This window comes from Gambusia affinis, linkage group LG03 (assembly GCF_019740435.1).
Source record: "Gambusia affinis linkage group LG03, SWU_Gaff_1.0, whole genome shotgun sequence".
Lineage (NCBI taxonomy): Eukaryota > Metazoa > Chordata > Actinopteri > Cyprinodontiformes > Poeciliidae > Gambusia > Gambusia affinis.
Genome location: NC_057870.1, coordinates 16612941 through 16635676, shown reverse-complemented (window position 1 = coordinate 16635676; position 22736 = coordinate 16612941). Strand labels below are relative to the sequence as shown.

The 22736-nt window shown below is 35.9% G+C and overlaps 4 protein-coding genes across 6 annotated transcripts; 1 reads left to right on the top strand and 3 right to left on the bottom strand.

Moving 5' to 3' along the window:
• Positions 1–34: 34 nt before the first annotated feature.
• On the top strand, positions 35–5155 carry rpl6 (ribosomal protein L6). Its single transcript, XM_044108505.1, has 6 exons — positions 35–919; positions 1017–1115; positions 2213–2356; positions 3676–3724; positions 4716–4900; positions 4977–5155. The coding sequence occupies exons 1-6, from the start codon at positions 770–772 to the stop codon at positions 5127–5129; spliced, it is 780 nt and encodes a 259-aa protein (XP_043964440.1). The 5' UTR covers positions 35–769; the 3' UTR covers positions 5130–5155.
• Positions 5156–6875: 1720 nt separating this feature from the next.
• On the bottom strand, positions 6876–9775 carry dynll1 (dynein, light chain, LC8-type 1). Its single transcript, XM_044108492.1, has 3 exons — positions 9649–9775; positions 8793–8933; positions 6876–7245 (listed from the first exon to the last, which is right to left on the bottom strand). Exons 2-3 carry the CDS (start codon positions 8922–8924, stop codon positions 7108–7110), a joined length of 270 nt encoding a protein of 89 aa, XP_043964427.1. The 5' UTR covers positions 8925–8933; positions 9649–9775; the 3' UTR covers positions 6876–7107.
• A 1918-nt stretch (positions 9776–11693) lies between these two features.
• On the bottom strand, positions 11694–16980 carry polb (polymerase (DNA directed), beta). The gene is made up of 14 exons (XM_044108479.1): positions 16761–16980; positions 16452–16509; positions 16040–16106; positions 15530–15604; positions 15203–15261; positions 15038–15087; positions 14817–14868; positions 14664–14718; positions 14488–14560; positions 14341–14411; positions 14151–14237; positions 13937–14007; positions 12639–12778; positions 11694–12549 (listed from the first exon to the last, which is right to left on the bottom strand). Exons 1-14 carry the CDS (start codon positions 16819–16821, stop codon positions 12455–12457), a joined length of 1014 nt encoding a protein of 337 aa, XP_043964414.1. The 5' UTR covers positions 16822–16980; the 3' UTR covers positions 11694–12454.
• An 884-nt stretch (positions 16981–17864) lies between these two features.
• On the bottom strand, positions 17865–22363 carry enkd1 (enkurin domain containing 1). Of its 3 annotated transcripts, none has more exons than XM_044108466.1 (8): positions 22111–22363; positions 21492–21591; positions 20625–20849; positions 20317–20489; positions 20091–20189; positions 19751–19887; positions 18799–18935; positions 17865–18709 (listed from the first exon to the last, which is right to left on the bottom strand). In XM_044108466.1, the coding sequence occupies exons 2-8, from the start codon at positions 21574–21576 to the stop codon at positions 18549–18551; spliced, it is 1017 nt and encodes a 338-aa protein (XP_043964401.1). In that variant the 5' UTR covers positions 21577–21591; positions 22111–22363; the 3' UTR covers positions 17865–18548. The 3 variants fall into 3 exon arrangements, with proteins under 3 accessions (XP_043964401.1, XP_043964391.1, XP_043964382.1); XM_044108456.1 differs by having other exon boundaries at positions 20091–20234; positions 21492–21594; positions 22111–22359; XM_044108447.1 differs by having other exon boundaries at positions 20091–20234; positions 22111–22359.
• Between the last annotated feature and the right edge of the window lie 373 nt (positions 22364–22736).

Below are 22736 nucleotides of genomic sequence, written 5' to 3'. Positions count from 1 at the left end.
CGTCCTTATAAACGTAACATCCCCGGATGTCGGTCTTTTTTTCATAGCTAAGGTAAGATATCCTTGCCTTCGTGTAATTGTGGGAATAAAGATCTGTTTTCATCTGTGTTACAGAATAAAAACTGCAACCCCGTAATGTCATCCACTGTAACAGTATACTTAGATGATTCCGTCGACACCATTATTTCCTCGATTTGTCCATCATGTCGCTGTATTTAGGAACGTTTTAGTTTAAAGACGCTGCTAGGCCGGCGGCTAGCCTGAATGAAGTCTACAAAGCTAGCCGAGCCGCTTGCTTTAAAATGCGTCTGCGGCCGTTCTCCGATAGATTTCGTAACAATTTAATAACAAGATGTTATGTTGGTTTGCTTTAATCAGTATCCTTAAATTCACATGTAAATAAGCAGCTAACAAGGTGGCTCTGCTATCGTGCTGCTAACGTGTAGTCATGCCGCTGGTTTGCATTGGTGTTGCCCCCGTCCATGAAAATACTATAAATGTATTGTTTCTTTTTCGTGCTGCTCATTGTGTTACTGGTTCAAATGCATTTAGATTTACGTTTTAATGGTTGGTGTAATTTAGCTCTCGTTGAACTAAGGTTTGAAAGCTCTACGTTAGTTTAGTTACAAATGTTATGGCTTAAACAGTGCTGTAATACTAATTCATCTGTTTTAACAGAATTTAGTGCATAAGATTTGGTCAGCTGTTTAAAGGGGCCTGCTAAACAGTTGATGTGAATTAACACTTCCCTGTCTTATATTTGTATCAGATGGCAGAGGGAGACAAGAAGAAGTCTGCCAAGAAGAAGCACGGGAGCCGGAACCCGGTTCTGGCCCAGGGCATCGGCCGCTACTCCCGTTCTGCTATGTACGCCCGCCGGGCAATGTACAAGAGGAAGACCAAGACCACTGAGACCAAGGTGAGGACCGGCCCACAACGACAAGAGTCGATATGAAAACAATCTGAATGCTCACGATGAGACGTCGCAGTTTAATCCCAACTTACTTTTGTTTTAGATTGAGAAAAAGATCAAAGAAAAACCAAAGGCTACAGTTGTGAAAACTGTCGGAGGAGACAAGAACGGAGGCACCCGCGTTGTAAAGCTGCGCAAAATGGTGAGTGATGGATGAAAAGTTTTAAAGTGTATAAGCTGTCGTACATAAACGTAACATTTACACAAATACTTTCAGACGTAAATAAAATCTAATTTCTTTAATTCCAGACAGAGCACCGGTGTTTCCTTTGGGTTTTTCTTAAAAACAAATCTCTCGGATGAACAGATTTAGTCCAAAATATTAAATTCTTACAACCAGAATATTTTACTGTGTTGTGACTTTTTGCATTGGCGCAGTAGTCCCCAAATAAATAGTCTGGTCTTGAGTTCCTCCTGATAAAATAACCTATATACCAAAAAGAGCAGTAAGAAAGTATATGCTTTGTATACATTGTAACAAAGGTGATAAAAGCTGTACTTAAATAAATAAAAGCAACATATTGGTAAATAAATCAGCCTTCGATGGTGCTTGATTTGCTGTTGTGATGCTTTTTAACAGAATGTGACATTTTTTAAGGTTCAGATTATTTTATAGTTTGGGAACCTCTGAGTTAGAGGAACACTGGCTGGTTAGTGAGTCGAAACATTTATTCGGCTTAAATTAAGACAATGTGCTAGTAGCTTAAAACTCTGTCCCACATAAGAAGAGTAAAAGTCCCAGAAGTATTACTTTAGTTTCAATATTTACTGAGGGTTTGGTAATATTTTTGAACAACAAAATTGGCCACTCTGGTGAGGGAAATGTTAGGAGAGGGGTAGGAGTTTATAAGTTCTCACTTCTTCCTACCCCATTTTGAGCATGATATGTTAACTGAAACTAAAAATCTGTATTTTCTCTTCTTTCTTATGCACTTATTGTTACTGTGCACTATTTTATTTTTATATTTGTATCATGTTCGAATAAATTTCATTTCATTTCATTTCTGCAAGACACTGCACAGCAACAGGTAGGGCAGGGACAGCACTGCTTTTACTGTTCAAAGGAAACTCCACTGGAAGCACTGAAGAACTATTTCCATCTGATTATTATTTTTTTGTTACAACTTCTAAACCTACTGTGTTTAACCGTTTTTGCATTTTTCAAGTATGTAAACAGCAAGTTTCTGTTTCAGTTGCTGTTATTCTAGTCTATAAAGTCAATATCTATACGTCCTGCAGCCCCGCTACTATCCCACAGAGGACGTTCCCCGTAAACTGAGGAGCCATGGGAAGAAACCCTTCAGCCAGCACAAGAGGAAGCTGCGCGCCTCCATCACACCTGGAACCGTCCTCATCCTGCTGACCGGGCGCCACCGCGGAAAGGTAACCGCTTGTGTGAACGATTACAGATCAGGAAATGGCCGACACAATAAAAGACTGGAGAAATTGACTTACAAAAGTCAAATATTGGTCGTTATCAAAAGGGTAATAACAAAAAGTCAGAAATTTGTCGGTCAGCCCTTTAAGATCCACATATAAAGAGATTATTTTGTTTCATGGGGGTAAAAGATTATTTTAAAGGTTACATTTTTTAATGTTTTAAGTGCAACTTCTAAAATAATCCTTAATCATTACCTTTGGTTTTTATGTTTTTTCATGCTTGCATTTGAGAACAGAAGTCACTTTTCACTTAGTGGGAAAATTGTAATTTTCTATGGTGTAAATGAATGAAATTTATGAACATGGGGCTGGGTGACATGGATTAAAAATAACATCTTTTTATTTTTTCCAAACCAAATCTGATTTCCAATTTTAATACATTTTTTAGTTTTTCTCCCTTTCTTTTCACAAAGAAAATACAAAACACTATTATACATAGTATAATAGTTTACTACAAGAATTGCTTAAATTCAAGAATATAGTCTTAATATTACAAGACCAAAGAAGAAATTTTACCTGAAGAATATTTTAAAGTTACAAGAAAGTCATTTTAATAAGAAAAGGTTTGGGTAATAAATTTTTCTTGTTGTTTTTCATATTGGTGTTCTCATAAAATTACTACTTCATTCTCATATTATTTTGACTTTATTGTCATATTATTTTATTTTTAGATTACTACTATCATATTCTTGTAAAATTGACTTTATTCTTGCTCTAAAGAAGAAAAAGTCTTTGTCTGACCCTTGTATTTGGTTGTAGAGTTGACCTGACCTGAACTCAAAGTCCAAATAAATTGTCAAACACGGTGGCCTTGCTGACATCAGTCTGAACGATGGAAACCAAAAATGTGATCAATCAAGTCTTATAAAGCATTATAAGACTGGGCGAGCGTTATAAGGGAACTATTAGCTTTGCCATTAATGTTGCACAAACGGTGAGAGCACTTAAACCAGAAACGCATCCTGAGTGCATCAAATGTTTTTACTATAGACCATTTTGGGGGTTTAGTTGCACATTTGATCGAACTCTAATCTCACACCCTCAGTGCAACAGAGGACTCTCTCCCACTCACCTGCTGTATGGCTAAGTTATGGCAGCGAGCGTACCCACACACACACACTTGTCATGGTAGTTTTCTGCCTCCACTGCTTCAGATAAACAGATTGGATGTCCTGGGAGAAATATTTGTAGCACGCGGTGCGTAGTTCTGAAGCAGAATGCCTTCAGCGCTTAAGATTAATACTGAAATGATTGTTTTTCAGCGCGTGGTGTTCCTGAAGCAGCTCTCAAGTGGTCTCCTGCTTGTCACCGGTAAGGCTGCAGATTGCATAAGCAGTTATTACCCAGCTGGAAAATCTTGTTTTTGTTTTGTTGTTTTACCAGGGTTTGTATGAGTGTTTGAAATCCTTGAATTTCATTTAGATGTTTTCAAGGTCTGGAAAGTGCTTAATTTCTGTATATTCAAACTGCAGTTTTGTAATAAAACGCAATCAAACGTTTGATTAAAAACCAAAATTTGAAAACTGTTATGTACAGTTGAAAAGAGATATTTTTATGCACCTAAAAGAAAATTTCTCACTGTCTGAAGTTTAGACTAAACTTGTTTTATGTCACTTAAAATCACCACAATTATTTCTATTTTCCAAATGCCAGTAAACTCAGCAAAAACATTTGAGATTTTTTTTTTAACTTTCTATTTAAGCATTTAATTTGATTAGGAAAGTCAAATTAAATTCTTAATTTGATTAGTGTTAAATAAAAATAAGCATTTAAAATTTGTTTTTGAGACAATAAAAACCCAATTTGTATTTGTTTCATTGTAATTAATATTTATTATTCATAATTACTCAGTGACTCAGGAAAGTGTAGTTGAATTAAATTGACTTGTTTTCCATGTACAGGGTGGGTGAGACATTTCAAAACATCAGATTTTGTTATATTTTAACTTTGCTCCTGCTGTTGAGTACAAGACATTAATAACAGTGATAAAATATATCCTATAATTGTAAATTGAAACTGCATTTATTAGTTTGTTTGTATTTTATTTTTCTATCTCCAAAGTTTGCTGCTGGTAAAGTTTAAAAACTAATCCTGAAAGGTGCTTGATAAATTCTCAAATTTTACTTCTGGAAAAGTTTACGAGCTTTGTACATTGATGAACGGGTGAAATTTGAACGAGTTAATGCATTTCCTCTAAGGATGTATGAGTATTTATCTATAAACACCATTCAACGTTGGTTTAAAAGGTTTACTGCGAGAACTCAAACCTTGTTTTATCCCAACATCTTTTCTCTATTTTCAGGCCCTCTTGCCTTGAACAGAGTCCCCCTGCGAAGGGCTCACCAGAAATTCGTTATCGCCACCACCACCAAGATCGACATCTCTGGTATGAAGATCCCCAAAACCCTCAACGACACTTACTTCAAGAAGAAGAGGCTCAGGAGGCCCCGTCACCAGGAGGGGGAGATCTTCGATACGGAGAAGGAGGTAAATTGGTCTCTAACTGCTACCGTAGTGCCGTAGTGTTCCTTGTGACCTCGTTAACCTGTTGTGTAATCTGCAGAAGTACCAGCTGACGGAGCAGAGGAAGGAGGACCAGAAGGCGGTTGACGCTCAGCTGCTGCCCCTCATCAAGAAGGAGCCTCAGCTGAAAGGATACCTGCGCTCCACCTTCGCCCTGACTAATGGCGTTTTCCCACACAAGCTGGTTTTCTAAATATGTAATAAAAACTTACCACCGTCTATTGACTGACTCGTTATTTTACCGCCGCTTCTATTTGTATCATGGAGTTTTAACGGTCTCTGCTAATTTTCTGGATAGAAAAGTATTCATAGACTGAAGGTTTCATAAATTTAATGCTGAAACCTTCAACCAAGGCTGGGCAAGGAATCGATAATTAATGTTGTGATAGATAATGTGATCAATAAGTTTGATAGAATGTTCCGGAGAAATTTATCCCTGAAATATTCTAGAAAAATGTAGACATTTCTGAGTTTGATGTTCTCAAGTTTTTTCTAGGGTTTGTTGAGCATTTTAAGAATGTCAGTAAAGCTGACTAATGAAGTTATGTTTTCATGGATGGATTTTTGAAAGCTGTTTGTATTTTGAACGGTTTATAAATGAGGATGAAACTCTCAACTACTTTTAAAGGTTTTGTCAGAACCCAAGAGTTACAATGCTGTCAATCCAAACTCCTTGTGAAAAAAACCTTAAATATAGTAGTATTAAATAAATTCTATGTTTTAGTCTGGTTTGTCAGATTAAAAGTATCTTTTGAAATCAACCTGTAAGCAGGTATTAAATACACTTTACGTTAAGCACACATTTCTGTTTTTAAGAAATGGTTCAAATAGTTTGATATATTCTAAGTGTAAATGTCATATTTTCTATAGCTGTTCATAATTTAGAAAATATCAGTTTTGAATATACTAAATGCTGGAGCTGATGGGATAAGTGATATTTTAAATAATATTTTAACTTATTGAATGAGTGTATAAAGACTAAGAACAGACACTGAGCATTTGAGATAGAAAATATGTAGGATACAAAAATTCTTTGCTGATTCCAGTTATTTTTTGTGGATTATATGTCCTGAAGTCACATTTTTAGTGAACTACATGTACTTGTAGTCAATTAATCATCTGACTGAACTTCAGAGCAACATAAAGACAGTTACAAAGTCGGCCTTTTATCACCTGAAGAACATTTCCAGGATTAGAAGACAAATGTCTCAGTGAGATCCAGAGAAACTCATCCATGCATTTATCTTTAGTTGCATTGATTACTGCAACATCGTCTTCACAGGTCTGCCAACAAATCAAACAGCTGCAGCTGATCCAGAATGCTGCTGCTCACGCTCTGACTAAAACCAGGAAGATAAAAGTTCATAAACCCAGTTCTTAAGACCTGTAGCTCAGTGACTAGACTTAAAAAGTACTGTTAGTTTATAAATCACTGAGTGGCTTAGCATCAAATTACATTAAAGATCTGCTGCTGTTGTTATCAACCTTTCAGACTCTCAGGCCTTCTAGTTCTGGTCTGCTCTGAAACCCAGAACCAAACAAGAAGCAGCATTCAGTTTCTATGCACCAAAAATCTGGAACAAACTCCAGAAAATTAACAGCTGAAACACAGAGTTCCTTAAAATCAAGACTACAAACCCACTTGTTTAGAGTTGCTTTTGAAACATAATCAATGAACAGTGAACAAAAAACTCTGATGTATTGATGATTTTAATGATGGAATTTGATAAAATGTAATGTCTGTTACTGGTGACTGTATGTGTTTGATGTTTTTATGAAAAGCTCTTTAAACTACCTTGTTGAAATGTGCTATACAAAGAAACTTCATTGATTGCACCCTGCCTCTTACAGATAGGAACCAGCCCCCTGCCACCCTCCAGTTGGTAAAGAAAATAGTTGATCCACCATAATGAAATGACCAGAACACACATTCAACACAGACTGTTTCACATTTATACTTTAATTAAAAAACCGACATGTCTAATGTAACAAGACAAAAATAAATACAAGTGTTTTATCTCTTTAACATGGCCACGGTTTATATAGTCAAAAACAACAAAGTAGAATGCAGCACAAAAAAGGCAGCGGCCCTTCGCCAAGGAATGATAAGTGCCTTTTGAAGTCCGTCAGTATTGAATGGTCAACGGGGGTTTGGGGAATGCAGTCTTCCCTTAACCGGACTTGAACAGCAAAATGGCTACCTGACCCAGGTAGAAGTAAATGAAATGCTTGGTCTCATGGGTAACATAGCTCCCAAAGTTCCTCCCAACAATGCAGTGCCATGTCGGGTTGTATTTCTTGTCAAACTCCTGTAAGGAACAAAAGAGATATTCAGAATGATCAAATATGCAGGGAATTGTTTTTTTATTTAGCAAACAATCCAGTAGTTGTTCTCGAATGAATGGGTCAGCGGTGTTATGTAAAGCTACATCACTAAATGTTTATTAAATTGTGAGCAGAGGAAATTATTGGCAACATGCTTTCAGTTTTCTGCATTATGCTCTTGGTCCTATACGTGGATGGAGCTTTGGCACTAAATTATTTAACATTATTAATAGCTTGGGATTAAATTACAGTCTTTGAATTTGCAAATATGTACACCCCAAAACAACAGTGAAGGGATGCCACCTCCCCAATCCTCTAAGGGTATTATCTATACACTTATGATGGAAAGGACAAGCTTTGTTAAGTTCTGACATTTATTTATTGATATAAATATGCTTGCTTAAATAATGTAGCAGGGCCTAAAAAACACACTCTACGATATCAGATGGGTTTTGGTAAATAAATAATTTTACCTAGAGAGTAGAGGTTTATTTTTAAAAAATGACGATCAAGAATGAAATATAAATTTGCAGTTATGCATAACATTTGTATAAAAACTCCTGCAATTCTTTTCCAACTTTAGGTTGTGGTCTGTCATCCCATCATTCTTAGTGGCCACATGTACCAAACCCTTACAAAACTTTCTCCCAGTGAACTGGTAAATAGAATTAAGACAATATGGTAGTCTTACAGTACATCTAGCTCCTTTAGGCCGTTTCTATAGTTACACATGATGGCTAAAAATTGTTCCTCTCTACAATAAATGCCATCTTGATGATAGAAATGTGAGTTAAAGGAATCTTCAAGGAAGTCAGGGTAAAATAAAACAGGTTGCCTCAAGAAAAACCTATAATCTATACTGGATGTGCAACAATGACACACCAGATGGTTTGCATTAGTCATTAGCTTTGAATTTATTTCAGTTATATCAGGCTGGAATAGCACACTACAGGCTAACCGCAGAAGTAACCTGACTCAAAGAAAAAATCAACAAAAAATCAGATGTTTTCTAAACATGGTATACTTTCTTGTATGAATTTTGGTGGTTTTAAAGTAGGTATGCAATACACAACTATTTGAGAACAAACCTTCAACCCCAAGTAAATTAAATGTAACAACAGCAAGGTCTAGCTAAACATGCTTTGCATAGTCACTAACATTTTGGTTGATTTTTGGGGAAATTGAAAGATTTGCTCAAATGAGAGATTTGCTCATTTTATCTTTTAAAGATTGCTTTGGAAAAACTATTTTTTCATCTGGACTAGGCCTAGAAACTTTGAGGATGATGTGTATCTAACTATCTGTGACAGGATGTTTTTGAAAAAAATACCTTGCATGGGTTGGGTACTAAAACTGGCTCCAATCCATGGGGCCTACACCCTCCTAAATCCTAAATTCAGCCCTGGTCACAATGCCAATAACATGACAAAATCTTCAAAAACCTATTCAGATAGATTGGTATAGACGGTGTGGATTTGTCTGTTTAGATGTTGGATGCTTCATAATGGAGAGATCCTTTATTTATATATACCTTTTTAATGTATGCAGCAATGTCTTTCTCAATGTTGTACTTCTCCAGGGCCTGTGTGGCACACTCAACGGCGTCCTGCTGCATGTCCTCCGACATGTCGGCATTCTTGATCACTGGCTTTCTGTCAGACATGGCGTTGCTCTGGGTAACCAAAACACAGCGGATAATTTATAATCCTGATGAGGGCATTGACACACACTCATACATAATGTGACTGTAGAGGCTGCCTGAGGGGACCAACACTGATCAACAACGGCATCGGGGGAAATAAAGCAGTGGACACGTCAAGATCATAGAGAGAAAAAAGAAAATGTCTCTTCAGCGACGACATTATTACATAATAACGGCTACATAATGTTTGATCGAGCCATTTCTACAAGTGTTACATAACTTCCATCAAAAGGCTGCGAGATGAACGTGCGCTCTGCGTAGTTTCTATGGATACTCAAGACATTTAAAATTACCGTCTACATTTTTACACCTATACTCTGATTAGAGGATCATGCTAAACCTATAACTCCGGCAACTCATTAAAATGCATTAGCCACTGAGAAAACTCTCCCCAGTTGCTTTTAAATGTGCAGGAAAACATAAAATGTTTTTAAAATATATTTTACAGTAAGTAATGTACCAGAGTAATGTAATTTGATTTTTTTTCTCTCTCTCTTTCTCAACTACCTCTGTGTGCCCCATGCAATGATGCTGCTGATTAGCTGAAACCAAGACAACCAACAGTAATTCAATACAATGGAAAAAAAAAATTTAAAAAACGCGTTTGCCAGTAAAAATATATTGCACACATAATAAACTGAACAACTCAAATACAGCTCCGTGAATGCACAAATTGCCACCCTACCTTCAACGGAAGGGTATCAAGCGATGAGTAGTTTAAATGGGATAACTGCTCCTGGAGCGACAACTCCCGCGAAGTGGTTGACACAAAAGTGATGTGGGTGTGTGGCGGTAGGATACGGCTGCCTTGACTTCCTCCAATTGGCTGCCGTTAACGCACAACGCGCTCTCATTGGTCAACTGGTGCGTATCCTTGTGGAGTTTCTGGTAGCGTTTTATTTCAACCCATCATGCACCGCGAAACAGCCGTTGTCAGGGCAACGCTTGTATATAGTGGGGTTAACGCTAGCAGGCTAATTGCTAAATAGTTAATTGTTTTCTAATGCAGTAAAGAAATATATTTTCCATTGTGTGATTTTTTTATTTGCAGGTTAGGCAAATAAAAATATTTACGTTGTGAAGTTGAAGTGATTTTTTTCTAAATTCAAAACTATAAAAATCTGGATATTATAATGGTATGACTTAGAATTTGAATGTAACTTCTAAGAAATCATGACCTTAGAAAGCCAAGTCTGTAAAAATATTCTATAAAGTATTAGTCAATAGGTTCAATATAACTTTTACAGAGGTTTTCTGTAATTAATTTCCAAGCCAAACTGAAATTTCCATATAGTCTTTAAATATAATACCTGTGAAAATAATAAACTTTAAAGGATGGACAGATATATTGGATAGATGAATGGGTAGATAGATGAATACATTTATGAATGGATGAACAGATTAATGTCTGATGAGACTAACATATTGATGGATAAATTGGATTACCAAACTGATCGATGAAAGGTTGGATGAAAGGACAAATCAATAAATGGGTGGGTTATTAGCTGGATGCATAGACGATTAGTGAACAAAATGATAGATGGGTAGATAAATTCAACACTTCTATATGCATCTATTTATTACATAAACAGCATAAAGAACAAGTGATTGAAGAATATGTATTGAGTGATTCTCTCAACTGTAATGTTCACAGTGGGACAAGGAATTAAGTGTGAAAACATTTTTTCATATTTTATTTTATTTTCCTTTTCTTCTCAAAATGTTATATTTTAGCAGTGTGCTTGGTGTAGAAGCACACTTAGTGTAGAAGCACACTGTTAACTCCTTGGAAAAATAATTAGCTTTTGTGCATCCATATAATTTACTAAAGACGGAAGTCAAGACTTGTAGGCATTAGGATCACCAACGAGAATAGAATAGCAAATATACCAGAATAAAAGCATAATGGCTCCCAAAGATGAGCTACAAAATTAATTCAAATTCAAAAATACTTTGACCTCCAAGGGAAATGTTGTTGTTGCTGGAAACCCAACATAAAAGCAGTTATCATGCATCAAAGCCAGATTGACAAAATTAAAAATATAGAGATTCCCTACCAATGTTAAGAAGGAACTGGGGATAAACGCAACGAGGGAGTAACATTGGCAGCACAAGAAAATGCAGGATTTGCAAAAAAAAGCAGACTGAGGTCTACTATGCCAGACAGGAATCAAAATTTAGGTCTTAAGAGACCCCGCTATTAAAACTAATAGCAGGTTCTTATGACGATGCCAGGCAAACTGCACAAACAACCTTTAAAACTTAAGCCAAGTAGCTGGAGGAGTGTACAGAAACATCTGGAGCTGGAGGCCATATCAATGGGTGGTGCAGAATACCGAAAGTAAAAATATGTGGGACTTGAAGATCCAGACTGACAGGCACCTCATGTCTAGCCATATGCGATAGTTGACACAGACAAAAAGACAAATGATAATATCATGTAAACCAATGACTTCCAAAAATCAGTTGTTTTTTGCAGTTCTGTATTAGTAAAATGTTTCCTTGGTTTCATGCTCATATTCAAATGATAGGGTCAACAGAGGCTGTTGGAGAACTTGGTAAAATGCTACAGAGTTAATTTAGTCATTTGTGGTGCAGCAACAAGTCTAAATCCTGCCCTCGAGGACTGAAAATGGACAACAGACTACCAAGATGATATGCAAAATGCCAAAACGTTCAGACCCAGATATATTACTGAACAAAATTCATGAAGAAGCAACAGGCAGAAAATGTAACTGTTTCTTCCAGTTTATTTCAATTCAGTGACAGCAATGCTTCATGTTTCCTTTTCTTCTTAAATAACTTCTGACATATTTGCAGAGATTGCAACACAAAACCTGAAAGTTACCATATTCTACTATTACAAGTTTCAGTTTTGCTGCCTTCCTGGAAAAAGGACACATTCAGACATGATCCAACACTGGATGTTGTCTTTTCCTCATCTCATACAATAGATTAATTAAACCTACCATTCAACAAAATCAAATTTAAATGCTGAGAATACTACTCTCATCTGGTTTGATTACCATATTGCTACTCGTCAATGCAATGGCGCATTATTGTAACATTTTCATTCCGTCTAAACTTCAAACAAAAATATTAAGGTATTACAATAATAAAAATCAAAACCACACACATTCAGGATGTACAAACAAAATGCAACAAACTATCCACTTTACGTGGCTCATGTACGTTTATAACTCCCTTTTAGTTTACCAAAAACAAAAACTAAAAATGAGGTAAACTACAGCTGACATGATTTAAAACCCTAAAAATAAAGCAGAAGCACTTTCATGAGGCATGAAGGTGAAGTGTTATAAATAAATATTAAGTCCAAAATGTGAAGATCATTTGGGGAAAACATCCAACTCTTATAATTAAAATTCTTTTCACATTTACTCTTTTTTCAGTGACATGAGTAAGTGGAAAAGAAGAAACAAACTAGATGCCTTTTGTTTAATCCATGTTTGCAGGATTGCTGTTGATTTTCTTCACTCGCTGCGATCCTTCGGCTCTCTGTATCTGTACTGGATGTATTCAAAGATGTCTCTCTCACTGTCCACCAACAGAGGCTCTCCCGCCATTCCTGCAATCAATACAATCAGCAAAATCACTTTTGGCTGAAGTTACAAAGTGAAACAGGCCTTCATTTAGTTGCAGCTGACAGAGACTCACCAGTGACACCTAGTGGCCTGATGGTGTACTCGTTCAGAGTGAAGCCCTTTTCCAGAGCGTGAGTCCTCATGTTCTTATTAAAGATGTCACTTCCAGTGAAATACAGAACTCCACAGTAGTACTGGTCCTTGGGAATTAACCTGGAAAAAATCAAGAAGAATGACTGGATTTAAAAAACCCCATTAACTACAGATTTCAGTTCTAAACAGAAGCTCAAAATTGTTTCTCAAAATATGTCGTAAAGACAAAGCCAGTGTGTAAAAGACTAAATAAGTATTTCACCTGGCCCTTTGTGTTATTGTACACAAACAGATTTAATCACATTCATATCCGCACCAATATTTGTTTAAATCTCCTTTCACAAGCTGCAGAAACTGTAACATTTCTGGTAACCTGATAGCATTTCTCTTCCTGAATATTTGGCGATTCCTTTTATCAATAGTTTTAGAGTTCATTCATATATGTTGGTTTCCTGACATGCACCTGGTTTTTACGCACAGTTAAAATGTTTTCAATAGCTTAAGCATGGCTTAATCCATTTCAAAACCAGTTTGGATTTTTGTTTAGGATAATTTTTAAGCTGGAACATTCAACTGCATCCATGTTTCAACCATCTAAGTTGTTGATTTGAGGTGAAGTGGTTCAAACAATCCATGAAATTTGTGCAATACACTATTACTACTGGTAGTGAATGGATCCTCAGCAGACGTACACAACAAAGGTCTTTTCCAATGTCTCATCAGATCAATTTCTGATCAGGAATAAACCCCCAGGGGGCCAAGAGAAGCAGCTTTGTCGTCCATCACTGGTGTTTGCGGATCCCACTTGTACATCAGATGTAGGAGTGTGCCAGAAACGAATGAATGCAAAGGTTTTAGCTGGAACCTTTTATGTAAACAAAACAAAAAAGGTGACTACTTCAGTTAAATTTTGTAACAAGTTCAAATCTAATTAATTAATTAAAATGAATTTCTGACCCTAGTCTAAACTAGTTTCTGAAGACTTTCTGAATGGCCTTCCCAAATCATTAATCTCAATGCTGCAAATCATGTGCAGTTTCTCTGCAACTTGTAAAAGGAGATTTGACCGAATAGGGTTGTGGTGTATACGTTTGAGCTTGAGGTTGGAATTTAGATCTTGTGTAGATTGTAGAAATCCCAGAATAAGTTTTAACTTTAATCCACCCTGAATGCAGTGTTATAACATCAAAATCAATCTGATGTTCATGTTTATAAGCTTCTGACCAGAAATATATCAGATAAATATCCTAAGAGTATTTGACTGAAAAAAAAGGTTACCTAATATCAATGCGCCTGTGAAGATGTTCTTCCTCGTCGTCATCATCAGTGTCCTGCAGCTGGCAGACTCCCTAAACAAACAGAGGAAGTGCATTATGGGAACAGTCATGCGCTAAAGGGGATGGGTGGAATTACAAGACAAACTTCATTACCAGTCACATTAAGATAGCTACAGCTGACTGCATTTAGGAAAACAAACCCCCAGAGGCCTCACCATGAACTTGGTGTCTCCTTTGGACAGAGTGTCGGTCACAAACCCAATGGACTCCAAGTGATCGACCACAGCATGAAGAAGCTTTGGCTGGAAACGGAGAAAGTTCAATTAGTTCAAAAAACGATCCACTTCTTCTTACCAACATAATTTATTTACTTTAAGCGAGCAACAGCATATGTTTAGGTTTTACCTGCTTCTCTGTTTGAGAAGTGTAATTTGGGTGAGTCAGTAAAATGTCAATATCACCACTTGATGCTGCACCTGGAAATTAGAAATATTTAAAAAAAATGAGCTACTCTTAAAATTTAAAGACTGAATATCAGTTTGATGAAAGTACCTCTCCTGTAGCTTCCACAGATTGTTCCGATATATTCTGGATCAATTTTCTTTAATTCCCCCAGAATAAGGACCTTAATAATAATAATAAAAAAAAAAAATTACAGTTAAAAAGAAACAACCTGAAAAAAAAATAATTTAAAAAAAGAGATCAGAAATTATCTAAAGCATAATCACCTCCATCTTTTCCATTTCAGCTCTTGGGATCCTTTTCTCAAATTCTTCAAAGTACCTAAATGCACCATAAAACATAAATACTGTATGCTCTTACAGAAAACAACTGAAATAAAATAGAAATAATAAACCTAAAGCATTTTCAGACAAACTTACTTGAGTCCAATCTTCTGGTGGTGATTTAGCTTGTGCTCTACCTTTTTCAAATCTAAAAGGAACATAAAATATAAAAATAGCATTTTAATGTTCCCTGCAAGTTATTCAAAACCTTTAAACACAAAGAAATCTGTAAATTAGGTCTAACATTATTTTGGTGAGTTTAATTGTTAAAGAGAATATGTAAACGTCATGTGATCTACGGTATGTGCGGTACAAACCATCCAATGTCTTCACCCCCTCTTCAACAAACTTCCTAGCAGCAGCAGGCCTAAAGGTCAAGACACATATTCTTTGTTATAACAAAGGAATATAATTTAGGGCATAATAAAAATCAAAAGCAGCAACAACTGAGTCGGTCCCATTTGGTAGTATTACCAACATACCCGATTCCAGTGACTCTGGTGAGGAAATTTATGGAAGAGCTTGTGTCATCATTTCTGATCTAGATGAAAATAAGTCAGATTAATCAGTCTGTGTAGTAAAATTATTATTATTATTTTTTACAGGAAAAGCAGGGAGCTTAAACACTTAACCAGTCTCTACTGGCGGAGTTCTGTTACTTCATGACAAAGTAAAATATAAAACTGAACACTCACTTTTTCTGTTTAGGTTGTTGACATATGTACTTCCTGTCACTTCTGCCATAAAGTTAAAATAAAAATAAAATACAGAGTGGAAGGAGTTGTGTATCCCCAAACACCTTGACTCACCTTTTCAAGTTTTCTTAGTTTTCCAGTTTGCAAGAACTCATCAATCTTTTCAGCTATTTTAGCACCAACTCCATCCTGTTGAAAGATAAAAGTAAACATATCAGGATGTTAAAAATCTATTTACAGTACAAACCAAAAGTTTGGACACAACTGTGTGCCCAAACTTTTGGTTTGTACTGTACACAAGCTTTTGGAAAGTAGCACAAACACACTTACTGCTACTCTGACAAATAACTTATACTATAAGAAAGTTTAAATCTAAAGGCAGTACACATATTCCGTCTGTGGACAGATTAATATTAAGACATTAAGGTCAACATAAAACACAGATAGTTTCACATATGAATATAATGTAAAAAAAAAAAAAAGGGGTTATCCATTTAGACATAGTAATAAAGAAACATTTTATAATTTATCTTGTCCATTGTCATCACTAAAGTTTTGCTTCCATTATTCATTTTTTAAATATTAGTAGCATTAAAAATAACAGAAAATGAATTTAGGACATACCAGTTTCTTTGCCTCTTCTCCACTTTTAATCTTGTTAGGATACTTGGCAATGGTGGATGCTGCTTTCCTATCCCCAGTACAGAATAAAAACATTATCAAATGGCTATAAGAAATATTTGTAAAGAAAGTACTTTAAAGTTTTAGTAATGTGATATGAACAAACAAGCTAGTTTACAATATCTTGATCTCATGTGACATAAATTATGCAATAAATGCATAATTTTGTTATTGTAAAAGGATTTTAAAACGTCATTGTTACGAGTATTCTCTAAATATCTGACCGGAAGTGAGTGAAAGATGAAGCAGAAATAAAACCTTTTGAGCAGATAAATTAAGTCTATCCAAAAGAACCACTGAATATGTGGATTCTACTCGTATCTGCAAATAAAAACAAAGGTTTTTAGGAACTCACCTGTATGCATTGTATTTATGTATTGCCCTGTTGACATTTTTCTCGTAGTTAGCCAGTTCTGTAACCAGAAGCACATCCCATTTAATTTTAGAACCACATTGAACGGAAGTAGGGATTTAAATTACAGCCTCTAAAGAAAACTGTAATGCAGAGAAACTCTCATGTTTAAAAACAAACAAAAGAAATGTCCATGAAAGCAATTTTATCAGCGTATTACATAATCGAAAGTAATATGAAGGCAGTTTAAATAGTAAAAACACTGCAATTCTCAGGCTAGCTAACTGCTGGCTGAAACGTAACATCACGTACCGACAAGAAAGTCAGTTATTCCCTCATTTAGGGACTCCTGTGGAGCTTTCCTCTTGCTCATCGTAGAATACGAAAACTGCGAGATGTCCTGTGAAAGTCTGATGGCAATATTATCACGCAGGAGTGAGTACCACTTTGTTGTTTTTAGTTAGCGCCTTGCTAACACTTCAGCCAGTACTCAAGCTGAACAATGACCCAAATTACGTAGAGGAGGTTGGAAATGCGTAACACGTCATTAATAACGCGCACGTGACGAAACACTTCTACTTTTCTTTTTTAAAATTAGATATCACAATTCTTTTCTGACGTTTTTTCTAATTGGAAAATACAAAATATTACGTTTGTTTTTGTAAAATAAATTTTTGCTTCAAAACAACGGATTAGTACAATATCAAATATATAATATCTGCAGTTGCAGTCAGTTTTCCAATGAATCTTAAGATGCCTTTGACCGAAGACTGTTGCTCTATGACTGTCTCATGAGTTTCATAACATGCTAACAGTTCAATATCCAGCAGCAGAGAGGATATTCGACAGTAATATGTCCTGGATGACACATTCAGTAGTTAGCAAGTACTGCTAATCCACCCACTTTGCTTTAGCCCTTTGCTTTGGTCCTGCTCTACATAAAAAACATCCTTTTAAACTGGGAATTGTGGGTCATGGTTAAGGTATTATTTGAACTTTTGAGATGCTAATCAGCTGCTCCCAGTTGTTAAAACGATACCTTGTCTCAATTACACATCATAACAATTGTATGAAAGTAAAAAATTAAGAGTACAAGTCCTTCCACCTGCAGAGCATTCAAAACCAGAGAAAATAGTCCAGAAAAGCAATGCCCCAATCTCAAAAATTAGGAACAAAAGTCTATATAAAACAAATCAGAACTAACACAAAGCTACTCCAACATGCTGCCACCAACGCAATTCTAGAATTTTATATAAACAGGAACCTGTACTTTCGAGGTGACTGTATAATAAGTATTTTTGGAAAACATTTTAACTGCATATTTTGTTTTCGCTGCTGGTTTTCTGATGAGAACATAAAATTAATAAAACATGGAATGACATGGCATGATCGCAATTAGCAACAAAATAAGTCTAATCACAGGAAACAACAGGGGTTTTTATTTCAACTTTACAGGACATTTAGAGGTAGCTTTCACAAATATTCACAATCATGTTAAAATGCCAGGTTTTGAAATTAAAGCATAAAACCAGAAATAAATAAGTTTAAAGCATTTTGCACATACAGTGTAACATAATCTCTGCATAATTCAAGATAAAAATAAAACTAACAAATAATAAATTCCAAAATTAAAGATGGTTCAACAAAGTGTTAGTTTGCCTATGTACTGAGGTTGCTGCAAAATCATTAATATTCTTTCTAACATCCATTGAATTCTGCAGGTTAAGTGTCACTTCATATTGGAGAAAAGTTTTTAAATTATTTATTTTTAGGCTTGATATTTCTGAAAACCTAGCATTTTCACAAAGGCGTGTAGAATTTTGTGAGACTGTAGCTCTTAAATCATATGCAAGCCAAAGCATGTCATTTAAGAACTAGAAATATTGTAATGTTATGTTAGAGTTACTGACAGTAAGCAAATGTAATATAGTAATTTAACATGATAAAATTATTATATAAAGTATATTTTTAACAAAATCCCTCCACAACAATAAAGTAATCCTCTTTTCCATAAAAGTCAGCTTCTTTACATTAAATAAATCGTAAAAACAAAATGGCAGATTTGCAGGGCAATCTCGTCTTCAGTTGATTCCTGGTGTGTTAGGAATCAACTTTAACATAAACCCTATCCCTGGAGAAAATCCTTATGGCCTCTTCAATCTCAGAGAGTCTACAGTCAAGCTGAGCCCGACGTGTGCGAACTCTCAGACCATCAGACTTTAGCGGGAGGGAGAGCAGCTCCGACACCAATGAGTCGTGGGCTGAGGGAAAAGAAACAACAAAAACAACAACAACTTCTCCATGTGAACATCTGTCTACCAGAAGATTTACTCATCCAAAGAAGACTTACTGTCTTTCAGGGACTTTAGTGTCTCCTGTCTCTCGCTTTCAGGCAATGTCATGTGACCAGCTGGGACCCTAGGATCAGGCGCATTCCTCTTCCTCTCCTCCTCCTCTTTTTGCCACTGCTTCTTTCTTTCCTCAAGACTGCATTAAGTGGTAGTGAGACAATAAAGAATGGTTTTGGGTCAGTTTGCCCCTTCAGTAATTCAACCCCCCAACCCCCCATATTCACCTATTGCATCTCTTAATCTCTCCATACTTCCATTTATTGTTTTTAGCTTATTTCTATAAGCTAATAGAAATAAGCTAATAGAAATAAGCTTATAAAAATAAGCTTATTTCTTCTTAGCAACTTTTACTGCCAGTTGGTAAGAAGGATGCTCAGTTGACAAAGCATGAGGTGACAGTGGAAAAGAACAAATAATAGAAACATTCCCCAAATTTCATTTACAGTATATTTTATTTTTATAATTAATTACAATTTCATATTATGTTCTGAAAACTTTGTAGTATACCTCATTTGCATTCATTCTGGTGCTGATCAACATTTAGGCAAGTTAATCCTCCACAAATATGAGATATTAGGACCACTGTTCCAAGCCATAAAATAATTCTGAGAAGCCCTAAAAAAATGTACATTTTTCAAGTTTTGTTACAGTGCTCCATAAATGTGATAATAATAATAAAAGCTCAAGTTAGTGGATCCTAAGAGATACTAACAGGTGCTTTGGTTTTGTACATAAATAAGTTGAACCTGAAATTAACAGGTTAAAGGCTGAAATGACTAGTGCTGTAAGGAAAAAGCAATTTATGCAAAACATCTCTAGAAACATTTTGTTTAAAACATTTTAAGGTTTATGAGGTGAAATATTGCAAAAATAATTACAACATACAAACTTATTAGAAGTTATTTGAGAGTAAGTTATAAATAAAGTAGAATATGGTCTTAAAATACTCACTATTGAGGCACTTGGCCCTTCACTGCGCTGGGGATGGGCTTATCCCTGAGGTTTGTCAGTGACTGGGATCGACGGAGGCTAGTTTTTCTTGCAGCCCGTGCATTATATTTCACAAAGTCTATGGTATGACCTTGTACCTGAAAGCATAATTTAAAAAGCAGACATAAATCTATGCTTCCATTACAAGTAATTTCCCTTCTGAAATTATTTTCACAGAAATTTTGAAAACATTTTAATGGCTGGCATAAAACAAATACACTGGAAGCATGACGTTTAAACAAACGATCAACTCTATGACTGTATTATAATTTACAAAATGCATAATTTTGTTAGAACCCACCATTAAGTCCAGGTCTTGTGTGGAACTGGAGGAGGCTGGGCGCTGGAAAGCCACAGGCGAAGATCTTGGTGGGGTGGAGGAGCCGCCTTTAGAGTGGGCCTTTAGAAACGTTTGACACTGAGGTTTAACAGATAGGCTAGAAATCTGAGTGAAATAAACACACAGGTTAAAACATGAGGAAAATATGAAATGTTCAAATTCTGTTAGAAGTAGATCTCGTCCTCGCCTCTAACTGAGCCATCACCCTGGATGGGACGTTCTGATATTTTGAGGAGGTCCACAGAGCTTTGACTGGGACAGGGCCAGCATGAATTCTCTCAGCTTCCTGCTCTTTGCAGCGTCTCTGGATCTCCCGGAGTCGACGTACATTATCCTTACTAAAGTCATGTACTTTCTGCTCTACAAGGAGAAGCAACAACACTTATTCTAATTACAGTTCAATAAACTAGAAATCATCTTTAAACCCACAGTTTTTCATCTTTAAAACAACAAAAAAGGATAAGTTTAAAAACTACATTAGTTACTGAAACTTACTCTGTTTGGGAACAGGGGTTATGGCTAACCCCTCTAGTCTTAGTAAGTCTCCCACAACTCCTTTCTGTCCACGTTCCAGAATATAAGTGGCATTAGGGCCAACGCGGGGCCGGCGGGATGGTAAGCGAGCGCTGTAGCTTTCTGGGTACAACACAGGATCTGGAGCAAGAGGACCCAGTTGAAGGGCCAAGCTCCCGTTATGGTGTCCTTCTAAGCAACCACGAGCTGGAAGAGAGAGAAAAAAAACTAGTTTATTGCCATCATGTATTTGTTACAAAAGGTCTTCTATTCAATAGACACTAAGTCCTCTTTTAATGTTTTTTAAACATTCCATTTTACTGTATCTTGTAAACTATTAATACTGCTAGAAGCTTTTTTGTTTACATTTTGTCAATTTAAACCACAAACTTTAATCAGTTTTTCAGACTAACACAGAGCGTGAAGTATTTTTTGTAAAGTGGAGGGAAAATGATACACAGTTTTCTACATTTTTCATGCAGAAAAATCTGAAAAATGCAGGGTGCATTTGTATTCTGCCCTCTTTACTCGTATACATCTAAATAAAATCCAAAGCAGTTTAGTCAAACATTTGACTAAACATTGTCAAATGTTTAGTGTTACAAAACAAAACATGCATCATCTCTCTTCCAATTCACAGTTAAAGACAACTTTATGTTGATTAATCACTGAAATCCAACAAAGTATATTGAAGACGACAAAATGTACAACAAAAAAATGTTCAAGGGGTTTGAATATCTTTGCTAAGTGTTGTTATGAGGCATCCTTCATTCTGGCTATGGCAATTTTAAAATCATGTCTTTGTTTAACACAAGACCTATTGAACATAACTATTAGATGGCATCTTACCCGAAGCAGGTCGTTTGTAGTACTGAGGGAGCAGGGAGGGATCTGGGGGGATTGGCCCAGATATTGTGGAAGGTCCCTCACACATTTGAAAGTGCAGAAACTGCTGAGCAAATATATCAGATATAAAGTTTCAGATAAGAAACAATCCAAATTGAAAACGCAAAAGTACAACTACCTACATTTATTTTATCTTTTATATGATTTAAAATAACTGTACTACAAACTGTACAATCTAAATAAAATATCTGCGTGTTTATTTGCTTCAACTATTAGTAAAAAATCCCTTTACGAATTTGAGATATAGACCAAATCTCACAATCTGAGAATAAAAATAGACGACTAAGCTTCATGTTTCCCTGCATACACTAAAAGGTAAAAACGTAAATAAAACAAAATAAAAATAATAAAAATATCTGCATAAGAATGTTGCTATGTAAAAACTGTTTTCAACGGCTATTAAACGCCAACCACAGCTATTGTTTGCCATAGTGTTTTTGAAGTAAGCTAATCACCACTCAGTGTTTTCGACTAAACTCCGTATGGATTAAGAGAAGCAAAAACGCATTTTGACGTCCCACAAAACCTGCAAGCGTTCAAACTAAATTAAATAAAAGCTTACCTTTTAAAATTGAGTCGTTGTTTATCGGTGAAGGGGTTTGTTCACGCGCGCCGATGACGCCTAGATATCAACACTTGTTGGCGAATTCTTCACCATGGCAACGGAGCACGCGCAAACAGAGGGAATACGGCAATGACCGGAGGGAATACAGATATTAGCCGACATCTTGATAAACAAAGCACGAAAACTCACCGCAGATCAATTAAAAAGTGTAAAACTAGCCTTGTTACATGTTCGCTTAATGATTATCTACCCGTGGAGCGGAACAATACGTACTTCTGCTGTAATCTCGTTGAGGAGAGGAGCTCTTTAATCCTGAGTACTGTCTTTCAGGCGCTGCATGGAAGGTTTGCAAAATAAGAGCATGTTTCTCTGGAACCACTCAGCGGCTTAGTGAAAACATTATTACATGGTAAAATAAACCCTGATGAGATCTAAACAAATAATTGCAATAATATAAAATGCATATTACATCAAAGAGAAAAAATATTAGAGCAGGATTTTTATATTTTGTTACTTGTAGAATGGAGTCTGTGACCTGTTATGAAGAATTAATGAAAGTGTAACAGTAGTTTTGTGTCTGTGAATGCTAAAAATATGCAGATTTGTTTTGCACCATTTGTTTG